The sequence below is a fragment of the Macaca nemestrina genome, chromosome 7 (genome assembly GCF_043159975.1).
Source record: "Macaca nemestrina isolate mMacNem1 chromosome 7, mMacNem.hap1, whole genome shotgun sequence".
NCBI classification, from domain to species: domain Eukaryota; kingdom Metazoa; phylum Chordata; class Mammalia; order Primates; family Cercopithecidae; genus Macaca; species Macaca nemestrina.
In genome coordinates this window covers 7,514,051-7,531,220 of record NC_092131.1, presented here as the reverse complement: position 1 = coordinate 7,531,220, position 17,170 = coordinate 7,514,051, and the positions used below count along the sequence as shown (strand labels likewise).

The 17,170-nt window shown below is 48.0% G+C and overlaps 1 protein-coding gene across 1 annotated transcript in view; it reads left to right on the top strand.

Annotated features, from left to right (window-relative positions):
• Positions 1 to 16,468: 16,468 nt before the first annotated feature.
• The window catches only part of LOC139364180 (YY1 transcription factor), a 44,069-nt gene continuing 43,367 nt past the window's right edge, over positions 16,469 to 17,170 (top strand). The window contains exon 1 of the mRNA XM_071099608.1: positions 16,469 to 17,165. Coding sequence (XP_070955709.1) covers positions 16,487 to 17,165 — 679 coding nt within the window. The 5' untranslated portion in view covers positions 16,469 to 16,486. The remainder of the gene's footprint in view (positions 17,166 to 17,170) is intronic.

The following is a 17,170-nucleotide window of genomic DNA, read 5'->3' as shown; positions in this document are numbered from 1 at the left end:
AATGATTCTCTTGCCTCAGCCTCCCAAAGTGCTGTGATTACAGGCATGAACCACTGTGCACAGCTGGCTTTCAGAGCTTAATTTTTTTTCTGAACATAAAACATATAAAAACTGTATACGTATAAACCCACATTCGTAACAGCATGATTCACAATAGCTAAAACATATAAGCAACCCAAGTGTCCAATGACAGATGAATAAGCAAAATGTGGTATATACATACAATGAAATATTAAAAAGGAAGGAAATTCTGATACATGCTACAACATGGATGACCTTTAGGACATGAGGCTAAGTCCTAATAAGACAGTCGCAAAAAAAAAAAAAAAAAAAAAAAAAGTCGCAAAAACACAGATACTGTATGAGTTTACCAATATAAATGAGGTACCCAGGGTAGTACAAATCATACAGATAAAAGTTAGAATGGTGGTTACCAGGGCTGGGAGAAGGAGGGAATGGGGAGTTATTATCTAATGGGTATACAGTTTCAGTTTTGCAAGATGAAGAGAGTTCTGGAGATGGATGGTGGTGATGGCTGCACAACAATATGAATGTACTCAATTCATGTTGTACTGAACTGTACATTTTAAAAATGGTTAAGATGGCCAGGCCTGGTGGCTCACGCCTGAAATCTCCCAGCACTTTGGGAGGCCAAGGTGGGCGGATCACTTGAGGTCAGGAGTTCGAGACCAGCCTGGCCAACATGGTGAAACCCCATCTCTACTAAAAATACAAAAATTAGTTGGGCATGATGGTGTATGCTGTCCCAGCTACTCGGGAGGCTGAGGCACAAGAATTGCTTGAACCCAGGAGGTGGCGGTTGCGGTGAGCCGAGATTGTGCCACTGCACTGCAGCTTGGGCGACAGAGACTCTGTATAAAAAAAAAAAATAGGTTGGGCACAACAGCTCATGCCTGTAGTCCCAGCACTTTGGGAGGCCAAAGCAGGTGGACCACCTGACGTCAGGAGTTTGAGACCAGCCTGGCCAACATAGTGAAACCCCATCTCTACTAAAAATACAAAATGAGCTGGGTGTGGTGGTGAGTGCCTGTCCCAGCTACTTGGGAAGCTGAGGCAGGAGAATCGTTTGAGTGAGCCAAGATTGTGCCACTGCACTCCAGCCTGGGCAACAGAGCAAGACTTTGTCTCAAAAAAAAAAAAACCATAAAATGGTTAAGATGGTAAATTTTGTTATGTTCATTTTATAATAAAATTTCTCAAATGCATGTTTGATTACTGCACACATACGAAGTAAAAAATAAACCAATAGGTGCAGTGTCTCATATCTGTAATCTTAGCACTTTGGGAGGCTGAGGCAGGAGGACTGCTTGAGCCCACCAGCCTGGGCAACATAGGGAGACCCTGTTTCTACAAAAGAAATTTAAAAATTGGCTGGGCATGGTGGCTCATGCCTTGAATCCCAGGACTCTGGGAGGGTGAGGCGTGAGGATCTCTCTAGCCCAGGAGTCCAAGACCAGCCCTGGCAACATAGCGAGACCCTGTCTCTAGAAAAAATACAAAAAATTAGCCGGGCATGGTGGTGTGTACCTGTGGTTCCAGCAACTCAGGGGGCTGAGGTGGGAGGATCGCTTGAGCAAGGAAGGTCAATACCACAGTGAGTTATGAAAATGTGACTGTGGCCAGGCACGGTGGCTCACACCTGTAATCCCAGCACTTTGGGAGGCTGAGGTGGGCGGATCACGAGGTCAGGAGATCAAGACCATCCTGGCTAACACGGTGAAACCACATCTCCACTAAAAATACAAAAAAAAAAATTAGCTGGGCATGGTGGCGGGCTCCTGTAGTCCCAGCTACTCGGGAGGCTGAGGCAGGAGAATGGTGTGAACCCGGGAGGTAGAGTTTGCAGTGAGCTGAGATTGTGCCACTGCATTCCAGCCTGGATGACAGAGCGAGACTCCATCTCTAAATAAATAAATAAATAAATAAAAGAAAACATAACAAAAAAACATGACTGCATTCCAGCTTGGCTGACAGTGATACCCCAATCTCAAAAAAAAAAAAAAAAATAGCTGGGCATGGTAGTGTGTACCTGTGGTTCCAGCTACTCAGGAGGCTGCATTGCTTGAGGCAGGAGGATCACATGAGCCTGGGAAGTCAAGGCTGCAGAGAGCTATGTTCAAGCCAGCCTGGGCAACCGTGCGAGACCCTATCTCAAAAAAATAAAAATAACAAATAAACCCAATTACCAAAATCCTAGTTTGCAGAAGCAAACTACGTTACATTTTTGCTCATTTTATCATAGTCCCTTTTCATGTTAAAACCATTTATAAAATCTGTGGTTATTTATATCCGGTGGATTGCACATAGGTAGCCCATAAAACTCCCAAGAGGACACTCTTTTGCCATACAGCAAGAGTTAGCTTCCCTTACAATGCCCTACTCCCCATTTCCACAGTAGTTCCACAGGGAACTACTGACAGTCTGATGTGCATCACTATCAGTTAGGAATAGGTCCATTTCGAGTTTCCAACACCTCTGTACAGTGGCTCACATGTGCAGCCCAACCAATGACTGTAATTTTCTTAGCCTTTTCTTTTTTTTTTTTTTTTTTTTTGAGACGGAGTCTAGCTCTGTTGCCCAAGCTGGAGTGCAGTGGCCGGATCTCAGCTCACTGCAAGCCCCGCCTCCCGGGTTCACGCCATTCTCCTGCCTCAGCCTCCCGAGTAGCTGGGAGTACAGGCGCCCGCCACCTCGCCCGGCTAATTTTTTTTTTTTTGTATTTTAGTAGAGACGGGGTTTCACCGTGTTAGCCAGGATGGTCTCGATCTCCTGAACTCATGATCCGCCCGTCTCAGCCTCCCAAAGTGCTGGGATTACAGGCTTGAGCCACCGCGCCCGGCCTCTTAGCCTTTTCTTTAGGTGGCGGCCGTCACCCTGGCCATCACACAGCTTTTCAGGTAGGCAAAAAGAGGACTGTATTCTGAAGTTCTATCTTTTTATTAGGGAAGAGAAGCTTCTCTAATAACACATTTCCCTTTACATTTCACTGGCCAGAATTGGGTCACATTCTCCCCTACTCTGCAGATCCACCACTGGCCGAAGGGAGTAAGATTGCCTTGGTTGTTTAACCAATCAGGATTCATCTCTCAAGCTAAGGTAGATTCTTTCCCTCTCAAGGGATCAGAAGATTTCTACTCCATATCTGAAAAGAAAAAAACTGAGGCTCTGTAAGGAAGGAACATTGGTTGTTGAAAGAGTAGTTGGGGTTGGGCGCGGTGGCTCATGCCTGTAATCCCAGCACTTTGGGAGGCCGAGGCGGGTGGATCACTTGAGGTCAGGAGTTAGAGATCAGCCTGGCCAACACGGTGAAACCCTGTTTCTACTAAAAATACAAAATTAGCCAGGTGTGGTGGCACACACCTCTAGTCCCAGCTCCTTGGGGGGCTGAGGCAGGAGAATCACTTGAACCCAGCGGTGTAGGTTGCAGTAAGCAGAGATCTTGCCACTGCACTCCAGCCTAGGCGACAGAGCGAGACTCCATCTCAAAAAAAAAAAAAGAAAAAATAGTAGTTGGGTAGGCAATGAAGTGACTGCCACAGGGAAGGCACACACACGCACATGATACAGTGTATCCAACCATCTCCCCTAGGTGGCTTCTAGAAGGTATTTATGACACATAACCCAGGTTTTACTAAGTTTAATGTTGAAAAAGCATCCCATAAACTGTGTATTGATCACACATCTGAATATCTCTAAACCATATAATGGAGTTAACAGTACCTATACCTCACGGTTGTGCCAACTGAATGAGTTAATATGTGTGCTTAGGACAATGCCTGGCACATGGTCAGGGCTACATGAGAGTTAGTTGCTATTACTAATATCAAGCTGGCAGGTAACAAATATGTTGAATAAGAGTCAAGACACCTCCCCCCAACATCAATAAGTTCATATGACAGATATATCCAATAAGATGAAAATATACACATTACATTTATTATGTAATACGAAAGCTACTAAATTTGGACCCTAAAAGAACAATAGTCCAAATACAGGATGAGGAAATGTGATTTAAGAGTTATACATGTGTGAGGGCAAGCGTGGCTAGTTTGTGACTCTGAAGACTGGAAGAGATGGTACTAATGAATCTTGACAGCATGAACTCACTGCTGGACACGGCTACTTACTCCAGGTAGAAGCCAGAAGTGGAACAGTTCTATTCTCCATCTAGGAAGCTTTGCATCTAGAGTTTAAAGGTTTGAAGAAAAAAAGGGATGAGCAGAGTCCAAGGGAAATTACTACTTAACGGCTAGAAGAGGTATGTGTGAGCAGATCTATAAAACATCCCTAACTACCTGTAACACAAACTGCACACTGTTCCCTACTAACAACTGTCTTAATACATCAGTCAGTAAGACTGGAAATCGTTGTTTTCTATGGACTCCCTCTTTGTTGTGGTACTTGTAATACCATTTGCTTTCATGGGGCTGTACGGAAGGTTGCGCCAGCTGAATCTGAGCAGGTTGAAATGATTTTCCCAAAACACAATCTACTTCACGGATTTCCGTAGCACTAACTCCTTTTGGAATATCCCTTTGAGAATGTAATTAGAAATATGTATCACTTTCATGTAGTTTGGGGCAAGCAATTTTCTTTACCTTCATCACATTATAAACGAATTCCAAGACTGATTTTTCATTGTGTTTGCAATAACAGATTTTCTAGAATTATGTCTAATTTCCAGATATTGTAGAGATTAATACCACTCAAAAAGTCTTAAGGACAAGTAAGCTAAAATTGAGTTCCCAGAGAGTCTGATTCCTTTAAGACTCTGAAGACACTGTTTAGCCAGGTTGAGAAGCATTTTCCTATCATCCCCCAACTCCCCGGCCTTAAGTGAACAACCATTTATGTAACACTTCACATGTTCCAGGCCCAGAGTGCTCAGAACCACAGTGAGCTACAAAAATGCAGAAGAAATACCCTTTTCCCCCAGAACCTTCCAGCCCAGTTAACTATCAAGTGATTAAAATAAGATAGCTGACTAATAAATTAGAAATATTACATGCTCTAGGGAAACAGACCAGGAAAGGAAGGAGAAGAAATTCCTTTTAACTGCAGGATCTGGGCAAGCCTTTAGTTCAGGCAGGATCTGAACAGAGTAGAGGTAGGTGGATGTGAAGAAGGCATCCCTTAATGGAGGGATGAAAAATGGAGGGATATATTTACCAACAACGGAGTGTCTGTGACTTCAGTGCGTGTGTGTGTGTGTGTGTGTGTGTGTGTGTGTGTGTGTGTGTGTGTGGCAGGGGGTGGAGACTGCTCGGAATAGTGCAGGAGGGAGGGAGAAAAAGAGTAAGAGATGAGGAAATGTATTTAGCACCTATTACATGTCAGGAGTGTTGTACATGTTATTTCAATCACACTTTATAACAATATTGAACAGTAATATTCCTTTTTTACAGATGAAGAAATTGGCCCAGAGAGATTCAGAAACTCCTCTAAGATCATTTAGCTAGTCAATGGACTAAATAGTCAACAAATATTCAAATCAGGCCTTTTTTTTTTTTTTTTTTTTTGGCCATACCATGTTTGCTTAAAGCCCAGCTAAGGATTCTGGACTACCCTACAGGCAATAGGTGGTGAAGGAGGGCAGAGGCAGTAGCATCAGCAGGTATCTCTGTTCAGGTAGGGCCTACCGTGTGTGTCCAGACTGGGCTGACTCTTTTCCTTCTGGAAATAAGAGGCAAATGAGACACCATCCCTGCCCTTGAAGAACCTGAAGAACCTCATGTGCTTCTGTGGGAAAACAGAAACATTAATGGACACATGTATTACAATGTAAGTACACACGTATTATAATGTACAACAATTTGGGGAGAGTGCTATGGAAACACCCTTTCAAGGAAGGTGTCCTACAGAGGTCATCCGGGCTGTCTTGGAAGTTGAAGAAGGTGGGAAAGGATATTTTAGGCAGAGGAAAAGATCAGTCTGAAAACAAAGATAGGAACTGTAATGGTCCACACACCTTGAGGTAATAGGAAGGATGGGGAATAAGGCTGGAAGGCTTGGGAATGCCTTGCTAAGAAGCTGAAGCCCTGGGAAGCCCCTGAAGATTTTGACCAGGGCAGTGATATGGTTACATGTTAATGCTAGGAAAAGCCAGGGGTGCCTTGGGGAAGGAAGACTGGAGGCAGGTAGAGCAGCTGGTCAGCAGAGGTGAGGGGAGACAGCCAGAGCCCGTGTGAGGACAGCAGTCACAGGCATGGAGAAGAGTTGGGTTTGAGAGATACCTAGGAGGTAAATACATCAGGATTTGGTGGCTACATATGGAGAATTAGTGAGCAAAAGGAGTCAAGATGATTTCTAGAGTTCAGTCCTGAGCAACTGGATGTGACTGGCGAGAGCAAGTGCTGCAGCATGATTTCCAGAGTTCAGTCCTGAGCAACTGGATGTGACTGGCGAGAGCAAGTGCTGCAGCATGATTTCCAGAGTTCAGTCCTGAGCAACTGGATGTGACTGGTGAGAGCAAGTGCTGGAGCGGAAGCAGGTCTACTGCAGAGGGGACGGGAAAGCTCAGGTCAGCTAGATCGAGCAAGTGTGAGATGCCTGTGGGACACTGAGTCTGGTGAACTAGAACAGTGGGACATGGATTGAGAGCTCTGGGAACACTCCAGACTAGACAGAGAGGTCTTTTTTTTTTTTTTTTTTTGAGACGGAGTCTCGCTCTGTCGCCCAGGCTGGAGTGCAGTGGCCGGATCTCAGCTCACTGCAAGCTCTGTCTCCCGGGTTTACGCCATTCTCCTGCCTCAGCCTCCCGAGTAGCTGGGACTACAGGCGCCCGCCACCTCGCCCGGCTAGTTTTTTGTATTTTTTAGTAGAGACGGGGTTTCACCGTGTTAGCCAGGATGGTCTCGATCTCCTGACCTCGTGATCCGCCCGTCTCGGCCTCCCAAAGTGCTGGGATTACAGGCTTGAGCCACCGCGCCCGGCCGACAGAGAGGTTTAAGAACGGTCAGCATGACCAGACACGGAGGCTCACACCTGTAATCCCAGCACTCTGGGAGGCTGAGGTGGGAGGATTGCTTGAGCTTAGGAGTTGGAGACCAACCTGGGCAACATAGTGAGACCTCATCAATACAAACAAAACATAAGTAAAAAAAGTAAAAAAAAAAAAAAGGTCAGCATGTAAGTGGCAGTTAATGCCACAAAAATGGATCAGACAACCCAGGAGATCATGCAGAACAAGGTGAGTGGCAAGAGGAGGAAAAGCTAGAAGCGAGAAAATGGAGAAAAATCAAAAAGCAGTTAAGATAGCCAAGGCAGGAGCCCCAGGGATGAAGCAACAGATAATATGAAGTGCAAAGAAAGGAATGCAGTTTGCTGGAATGTAGAAAAGACTGAGGTGTCTTCCTCTTTCCTTGTCTCACCACTTCTAGGCTGCTCTGTGCCTGAGGGCAGCTGATGAACCCCCATCATGAAAATGCCCTTGTGAAGTCTTCTTGGGTTTACCCTCTCTGGCCAAAGCACCTCTGCGTCACAAAGTAAAAAATACCCATCAGACCCCAACAGCTGGATCATAGACATAAACACTTCCAAAAGGAACTCCAACGTTGAGAAATTGACTGTCACAGAACACACTAAAACAGATCATTTGTTCCATTTTTAATAGTAATTCACCTTGCTCAGACATAAAAAACTTATCACTAATACAGCAAATCTCTTAAAAAAAACCAAAGGGGTCTGTCCTCATCTACCTTAAGAAACTAAGTGAACACTGGGTCCTGTCTACAAGCATTAGTCTTGAAGTCAGCAGTGCCTGAATGCAAAGAACAAACACAGATGCTGAGATATGAGTGGCCAGGCCAGTTCACCTAAGAACAACAAGGGTAAGGAAACAGAACCAGTCCTGGGGAGTACAAACACTGTGCCTTCTTCCTTAATTTGCACGCCTGATTCAGGTATTTTACTTACCCTTACAGATTTCTATAACCCCTGAAGACTGGTATTATTATTCCTGTTTTATTTGCTTATTTATTTTTTGAGACAGGGTCTCATTCTGTCACCCAGGCTGGAATGTGGGGGCGTGATTTTGGCTCACCGCAACCTCTGTCTCTTGGGTATGAGCGATTCTCCTGCCTCAGCCTCCCAAGTAGCTGGGACTACGGGCATGTGCCACCATGCCCAGCTAATTTTTTTGTATTTTTAGTAGAGACGGCGTTTCACCATGTTGGCCAGACTTGTCTCAATCTCCTGGCCTCAAGTGATCTGCCCACCTCGGTCTCCTAAAGAGCTGGGATTACAGGTGTGAGCCACTGCACACAGCTTATTCCTCTTTTACAGCTGAAAAAATGATGAGTTGATTAGTTATAAGTTTTTCTGATAGTTATACAGATAATAAATGGCAGAACCAGGACCTGAACCCAAATTGGTATGACTCCACATTCTGTTCTTCCCATTTACCAGTTTTGCAGCTAAGTACCTTTCTAATTTCCTTGGCAGCTGGTCTACCTTCCAAGGCCCAGAACTCCAAAACAATTTCCACTATCGACCCCCAAGTTCAATGGGAACTTGGAAGAAGAAATGGCTTATAAAAAACAAGTAAAAATTAAAAAGTAGGACCTAATGTTAATAAAGTGCTGAGGAAAACCCCAGCCATCCTCAGTAGCAGTTTCACTGAACTAATTTGTTGATTTTCCAAGGCTAAATATAGCCCTTTTATACTGAGCGCTCTGGGTTTATTCCAAATATTTACAGATCTATCGCCTGATTTATTTTATCTACTCCTGTTTCACACAGATATTAACACTAAAAAAAAAAGCCAAACATTGGGATGGGCACTTCATGTTCTGTTCAACTTTCAAGTCACAGTTGAAATGTCCCTTTCTCATAAAGGCCTTTACCTTGCTAGGCTAGGCTAGATTCTCTGTCCCTAAACTCTCACTTCTTTGTAGGACTTCTATAAATGAATATTAGGTATGGGCTGGGCGTGGTGGATCATGCCTGTAATCCCAGCACTTTGGGAGGCCGAGGCAGGCGGATCACTTGAGGTCAGGAGTTCGAGACCGGCCTGGCCAACATGGTAAAACCCCGTCTCCACTAAAAACACAAAAAAATCAGTCGGGTATGATGGCGTGTGACTGTAGTTCCAGCTACTCAGGAGGCTGAGGCAGAAGAATTGAACCCGGGAGGCAGAGGTTGCAGTGAGCTGAGATTGTGCCACAGCACTCCAGCATGGGCAACAGAGTGAGACTCTGTCTCAAAAACTAAATAAATAAAAAATAAAAAATTGTAGATATGTATTTGTGAACTACCTGTTCACAGCTGAACTCCCTCTGGCCTATGGACTTGAAGACAGGCGTGCTTGCCTTGTTCTTGTTCACAGTTCTATCTATCCTTCGGACCTTGCACTGCAAGTGCGAGGTAAATGGTAACTGAACAGCTGGTCTCACCTAACTCCCTGTGGGGCGTCACTCCTTTCTGACAAACAGAAAAAAATTCCTATCAGAAAGGTTACTGCCCAGTTTCATAGAGAGGACAAGTTAACTCCCAAATCACATAAGCTCTTCCCACTCCACCATGCTCACCTGCCTGCCTCACACACACAAATACCTGAATCAACTTCCTGCATTTTCCACACTGCAATAAATCTGCTTCTGTGAAAACAAGTGTGGCTATCAAAGTTACCATGGATTAAAGATTGGCCAGGCTCACACCTGTAATCCCAGCACTCTGGGAGGCTCATACGAGCAGATCCCTTGAGCTCAGGAGTTCAAGACCAGCCTGGGCAATTTGGCAAAACCCTGTCTCTACAAAAAATAGCCGGGCGTGATGGTGCATGCCTATAGTCCAAGCTATAGGGGGGCTGAGGAGGGAGGATCGCTTAAGCTGGGGAGGTCAAGGCTACGGTGAACTGAGATCCTGCCACTGCACTCCAGCCTGGGCGATGAGTGAGACTGTCTCCAAAAAAAAAAAAAAAAAAAAGTTCAACTCATTATTCTGTTTAATTGTGTATTCCATATTTGTTGGGATGGGCAGGCAGTAGGAGCAACTGCAGTACAAGTAAGTTGATTTAGCTTCTTTTCTGGAGGGACGTTATACTAGCAAAGCAGAGAAAAGCAGAGGCTAATCTGTTACTAAAGATGTCAACTTTCTTTACATTTATGGGCAATAATCAGGTTCAATCATTGTAATTAAACCACTTGGCCTAAGAAAAAGAATTTGGCTAAGATCTTATAAAAGGACATAAAATACTACATGAAAGGTATCAGCTTTATAGACGTGAGAGTTCACCTATTAACATATAGTTAGTTAGGAGGCTGGGTGTGGTGGCTGGCGCCTGTAATCCCAGCACTTTGGGAGGCCAAGGCCAGTGGATCATTTGATGTCAGGAGTTCAAGACCAGTCTGGCCAACATGATGAAACCCTGTCTCTACTAAAAATAAAAACGAAAATAGCAGGGCGTGGTGGTGCGTGCCTGTAATCCCAGCTACTTGGGAGGCTGAGGCAGGAGAATTGCTTGAACCCAGGAGGCAGAGGTTGCAGTGAACCAAGATTGCGCCACTGTACTCCAGCCTGGGTGGCAGAGCGAGACTTCACCTCAAAAAAACAAACCAAAAAACCCCCATATAAACATACATAGTATATAGTCAGGGGTCGGGCACAGTGGCTCATGCCTGTAATCCCAGCACTTTGGGAGGCCAAGGCAGGTGGATTGCTTGAGTTTAGGAGTTCGAGACCAGCCTGGGCAACATGGTGAAACCTCAACTCTACTAAAAATAAAAGAATTATCAGGGCATGGTGATATGTACCTATAATCCCAGCTGCTCAGGAGGCTGAGCTGGGAGAATCACTTGAGCCCAGAAGACAGAGGTTGCAGAAAGCAGAGATCATACCACTGCATTCCAGCATGGGTGACACAGCGAGACCCTGTCTAAAAAAAGAACAACAAACACAGGGTATTTCACCATAATTTAAACTCCAAATCTAACATATGAATTGATTTGGTGGGAAAAGTATCCCTTTAATAGCTCAGGTTTCAAAGATTCCACAACCAAGAAGGATATCTGTAGTTCAGACAGTTAAGAACATGTACATACCTAGTTTTTCATTTAATTTGGATCCAAACTAGGGGTAACTAATTTAGATGCATGCACAAAAATTTTCATTCTGATTTTTGTAAACATTTCATTGAAAACTGGGCGTGGATGTGAATTGGAACAGGATCACACTTCTGAAACTTACATAGGTTTTGCAGTCTCACAAAAGGCAGGAAAGTCAAGCTCTCGCTTTTCACCTCAATCACTACCTTTTTACCACACTGCCATGTGACCTTGAGCACGTCTCCTCTATTAGGTGGTTTCCTTGTCTGCAAAATGAAGTCTGGACTAGATGCTCCATCTGGCTCTAACAGTCTCAATACTGTAACTGATGCAGAGCACCTATTTCCTTCCCACTTGAAGGAACTGCAAAAGAACTAAACATTAGAACCAAAAAGCAATTTCATGAGGCAGCCAAATTAGTTGTATTAAGGAAAATTATTTAGCATGAGTTCATGACTTGAATCAATCCCAATCTGTTAGAGTTATAGCTGAATCAGAATAGCCTCCCTGTAATCAATAAAGGAGAAGACACTGTCTGGAGTAGGCAAGGAAGGAGCGGTATCAGCATTTCTTAATAGCTTTTATTATTTTCGTTACTCTCAACCCTCACCCTCCTTCCTTGAACCCAAGTTTGAGTATTTAATGAAAGTTTAGAAAATGAATGAATGGGAAATGAGGGAGGTGAGGAGATGGCAAAGGAGTTGTCAGCTAACAGTCCACATCTTTGTCCTGCTGCTGTGCTGAGAAGGTAGTCAACAGACTATTCCTTGTAGAGTATTTGTCACCGCATCTCCTCAGCCATTAGTGAGCTCTGATTTCTTGGAGATTCTAGAAAGCTTTGCACAACTGTTGTGATATATCTAATATTATTTCTTCCATAGTTCTTGATGTTCAATTTCTTTTTCTTTTTTTTGAGATGGAGTTTTGCTCTTGTTGCCCAGGCTGGAGTGCAGTGCAATGGCGTGATCTCGGCTCACCGCACTGAGAATCGCTTGAGCCCAGAAGATGCAGGTTGCAGTGACCAAGAAATGGTCAAGCAGGCCGGGCGCGGTGGCTCACACCTGTAATCCCAGCACTTTGGGAGACCGAGGCGGGCGGATCATGAGGTCAGGAGATCGATACCATCCTGGCTAACACGGTGAAACCCTGTCTCTACTAAAAATACAAAAAATTAGCCAGGCGTGGTGGCAGGCGCCTGTAGTCCCAGCTACTCGGGAGGATGAGGCAGCAGAATGGCGTGAACCTGGGAGGCGGAGCTTGCAGTGAGCTGAGATCACACCACCGCACTCCAGCCTGGGTGACAGAGCAAGACTCCGTCTGGGGGGTGGGGTGAAGGTCAAGCAGTACCACACAGAATTTCCCTCTGACGTGGTGCTTTAAACTTCATCTTCTTGCATGAATCAAAAAGCAGGCGATCACCAGGCGTGGTGGCTTACTCCCGTAATCCCAGCATTTTTGGGAGGCTGAGGTGGGCAGATCATTTGAGGTCAGGAGTTCAAGACCAGTCTGGCCACCCATGGCAAGACCGCGTCTCCAATAAAAATACAAAAATTAGCCAGGTATGGTGGCGCGGGCCTATGGTCCCGGCTACTTGGGAGACTGAGGCAAGAGAATCGCTTCAACCCTGGAGGTGGAGGTTGCAATGAGCCGAGATCGCACCACTGCACTTCAGTCTGGGCGACAGAGCGAAGCTCCAGCTCCAAAAAAAAAAAAAAAGCAAGCTTCATATACATGGCATCACTTCATGTACAAGGCATTGAGCTGACAGACACAACCATGGCCTTTGCTCAAATAGGTGTTGAGAGACAATAATTATTACCAAAATAAAAGGACTCTAGGAGTTCAGAGGGAATCCCAATGCATTTTGTACAAACAGAACGGAATAAAAGTAGGGAGGCTAGGTACACTCCAGCAATTTGGGAGGCCAAGGCAGGAGACCAGCCTGGGCAACAGAGCCCTTAAGACCTGATATCCAAAAAAAAATTAATAATTAAAAAAATATTTTTTTAATTAGCTGGGCATGCGGTGGTGCACCTGTAGTCCTTAGTTCTTTGGGAGGCTGAAGTGGGAGGATTGTTTGAATCCAGGAATTCAAGGCTGCAGTAAGCTATGACTGTGCCACTGTACTCTAGCCTGGGAGACAAAGCTAGACCCTGCCTCAGAAAAACAAAAACAAAAAAACACAGCAGTTAAATTATCCTCACTTTTATTACCTTTTTTTTTTTTTTTTTTTGAGGCAGAGTCTCGCTCTGTTGCCCAGGCTGGAGTGCAGTGGCGGGATCTCGGCTCACTGCAAGCTCCGCCTCCCAGTTTGACGCCATTCTCCTGCCTCAGCCTCCCGAGTAGCTGGGACTACAGGTGCCTGCCACCACGCCCGGCTAATTTTTAGTGTTCACCGTGTTATCCAGGATGGTCTTGATCTCCTGACCTCGTGATCCACCCACTTTGGCCTCCCAAAGTGCTGAGATTACAGGCTTGAGTCACCACGCCCGGCCTTTTATTACTATTTTTTTGAGACAGAGTCTCACTCTGTCACCCAGGCTGGAGTGCAGTGGAGCAATCTCGTCTCATTGCAACCTCGGCCTCCTGGTTTCAAGCAATTCTCCTGCCTCAGCCTCCGAAGTAGCTGAGACTACAGGCGTGCACCACCACGCCCAGCTTATTTTTGTATTTTTAGTAGAGATGGGGTTTCACCGTGTTGGCCAGGCTGGCCTGGAACTCCTGATCTCAGGTGATCCACCCACATCAGCCTCCCAAAGTGTTGGGATTACAGGCGTGAGCCACCACGCCCAGCCTATCCTCTTTTAGAATTCCATGATTCTGAAACCACAATTTGACTTGTCCTTTTAAAATAATTTTTACCTTTAGCAAGTGCAAGCAGGCGAGTCACACAACACATTATCTTTGCATGTCTAGTCATAAGATACTCCACAGTTAAACAGTGGAAGACAAGAATATCTCCCACTAGAGAAATATCTCCCACTAGAAATATCTCCCACTAGAGGTTGCCTAATAGGCAACCTCCTATGGGGCAAGTTTAAAAAGCTATTTTCTGGAGCAGGTACTAGGATGGCCTTCAGGAGCATCTTAGTGCTTTCTGACCTACCAGCATTCCTCACAGCTTTGAATCCTTTTTCGCTTTCTCCACTTGAATGTGAACATCTACAGATCTACAGCTCAGAAGCCAGGATGCTTAATGGGTAATTATCTCATTTCTCTTGCTCTGACAATTGGTGTTTATGGGGATGTATCAACTACTTGCAATGCCATTTCCCCATCAATTACTAGAGAGTGGGGAAAGTGAAATTTACAAAGCATTAAGACATGTAAAAGTTCTCCCACAACTGGTTTTCATTCATGAAATATTTATGCAGAGTTTATAAGCTATAAAGCCAGAAATGACTTAATTCAACAGATTTGACTTTTCCAAACTGTGTGGGTGCAGTACTCCAAGGGGAATTATTCAGGTTTCAAAGCTCAGATTCAAAAAGAAAACGATCTAATTTGTCACTCCTTCCACTAATATTCTCAAAAATCAAGTGCAATATCATTTAGCAATAAGAAGGAACTAGGATTTACAAAGTCGCCTTTCAATGAGAATGTATAGTCTACTTGTTTTAACAAGTTGAGCCTAAGATTAATGTATTGCGTACAGTTCAGAATAATCATGGGCCTCAACTGCATGAACACTATTACAAAACAGTAAATGCTGAGAATATTCAAGTTGAACAAATTCACAAAGGCGTTAAATCGGCCAAACGAGTACAACAAAGACACACCTGTCCAAATCTTCAATTGTCATAGTTTCCTTAAAAATCAGGAAATCTTTGTTTTGCTTTAAGGCAAACTGTCAGGTCGACCAAAAGGACAGATAAGAGCAAAAACACTTCGCTGCAGTATACCTCATTCAGGAAGGTTTAACTCGCCGCTAATCCGTGCCACAAAATAAATAAATAAACAAATCTATGCTCTGTTGCAGGTATAATGGAGGACACGGCCGAAAAACTTTGGACTTTCCAACCAGACAAATGCAAAACCTGGCGGGCGTAAGGAGGAGTACATATGAAAGTGACAAATAGGGGGAAATGGTGGGCAAGGAAAACAATGGCTGGTTGGAGAGCGAAGAAAGGGAAGCTCAAGAGGAAATTTAGAAAGCCGCCAGGACCCTGTAGTTCTAAGATCTACGGGGAAACAGGCACCCAACGGCTGCGTCTCAGGTTTCCGCGGGTCACAAAAGAATAACGGACATCCTCCCAACGGTGGCCCAGGGGCTCCGCGGGCGCTTCCGCCGAGCTCGCGCCGACCCCGCGCTCGGCCCCGCACCCAGCCGGGAGCTCGCGGCGAGATGCGGGACGCTGCCCGCGTCGCCCGTCTTTATCCGTTCGGCCCTCCACTCACCCCGCGGCCATCGCTCGCCCGAAGCCAGGCGCCAAGAGCAAACGCCGCCAGACGCGAAAAAGGAAGCACAGGCGTTTCTCGTCAAAGCAGACTTTATTGGGGCGACTGGGCCGCCCTGCACGCGCCGGCCGCTCCCCGCTCGGTCCCCGGGCCGCCCACCTGCCTCAACCCGGCGCCCGGCCGGCCCCTCCCTCCCTTCTCCTCAGGCTCCCGCCCCCGTGGTGCCCGGGGCCGCGCGGACCGCTCACCGGCTCCCAAGGCGGCGGCTGCAGCGGCGACGCCCCGCTCCCGAGTGCGGCCCCGGCCCGAGGCGGCGTGTTTTGTGGCTGTAGCACCGCGAAAGGCGGGAGCCGCGCGACTCCGAGCGGTGGGAGGCGGTGGCGGCGGCGGCGGCGCGCTGACGTCACGCGCCGCGGGCCAGCCTGCGCGCGTGCGAGCCGCCCCGCCCCCGGTCCCACCGGCCCCAATCCGGGAGGAGCCCAGCGAGTAGGCGGGGCCGCGGAGGCCAGCGGATAGCTCGATTGGCCGAGAGGGAGAATCGAGAGGGCGAGCGGGCGAGTGGCAGCGAGGCGGGGCGGGCTGAGGCCAGCGCGGAAGTCTCGCGAGGCCGGGCCCGAGCAGAGTGTGGCGGCGGCGGCGGCGGCGAGATCTGGGCTCGGGTTGAGGAGTTGGTATTTGTGTGGAAGGAGGCGGAGGCGCAGGAGGAAGGGGGAAGCGGAGCGCCGGCCCGGAGGGCGGGAGGAGGCGCGGCCAGGGCGGGCGGTTGCGGCGAGGCGAGGCGGGGAGCCGGGACGAGCAGCGGCCGAGCGAGCGCGGGGCGCACCGAGGCGAGGGAGGCGGGGAAGCCCCGCCGCCGCCGCGGCCGCCGCGCCCGCCCCTTCCCCCGCCGCCCGCCCCCTCTCCCCCCGCCCGCTCGCCGCCTTCCTCCCTCTGCCTTCCTTCCCCACGGCCGGCCGCCTCCTCGCCCGCCCGCCCGCAGCCGAGGAGCCGAGGCCGCCGCGGCCGTGGCGGCGGAGCTCTCAGCCATGGCCTCGGGCGACACCCTCTACATCGCCACGGACGGCTCGGAGATGCCGGCCGAGATCGTGGAGCTGCACGAGATCGAGGTGGAGACCATCCCGGTGGAGACCATCGAGACCACAGTGGTGGGCGAGGAGGAGGAGGAGGACGAAGACGACGAGGACGGCGGCGGCGGCGACCACGGCGGCGGGGGCGGCCACGGGCACGCCGGCCACCACCACCACCACCATCACCACCACCACCACCCGCCCATGATCGCGCTGCAGCCGCTGGTTACCGACGACCCGACCCAGGTGCACCACCACCAGGAGGTGATCCTGGTGCAGACGCGCGAGGAGGTGGTGGGCGGCGACGACTCGGACGGGCTGCGCGCCGAGGACGGCTTCGAGGATCAGATCCTCATCCCGGTGCCCGCGCCGGCCGGCGGCGACGACGACTACATTGAGCAGACGCTGGTCACCGTGGCGGCGGCCGGCAAGAGCGGCGGCGGCGGCTCCTCGTCGTCGGGCGGCGGCCGCGTCAAGAAGGGCGGCGGCAAGAAGAGCGGCAAGAAGAGTTACCTCAGCGGCGGGGCCGGCGCGGCGGGCGGCGGCGGCGCCGACCCGGGCAACAAGAAGTGGGAGCAGAAGCAGGTGCAGATCAAGACCCTGGAGGGCGAGTTCTCGGTCACCATGTGGTCCTCAGGTGAG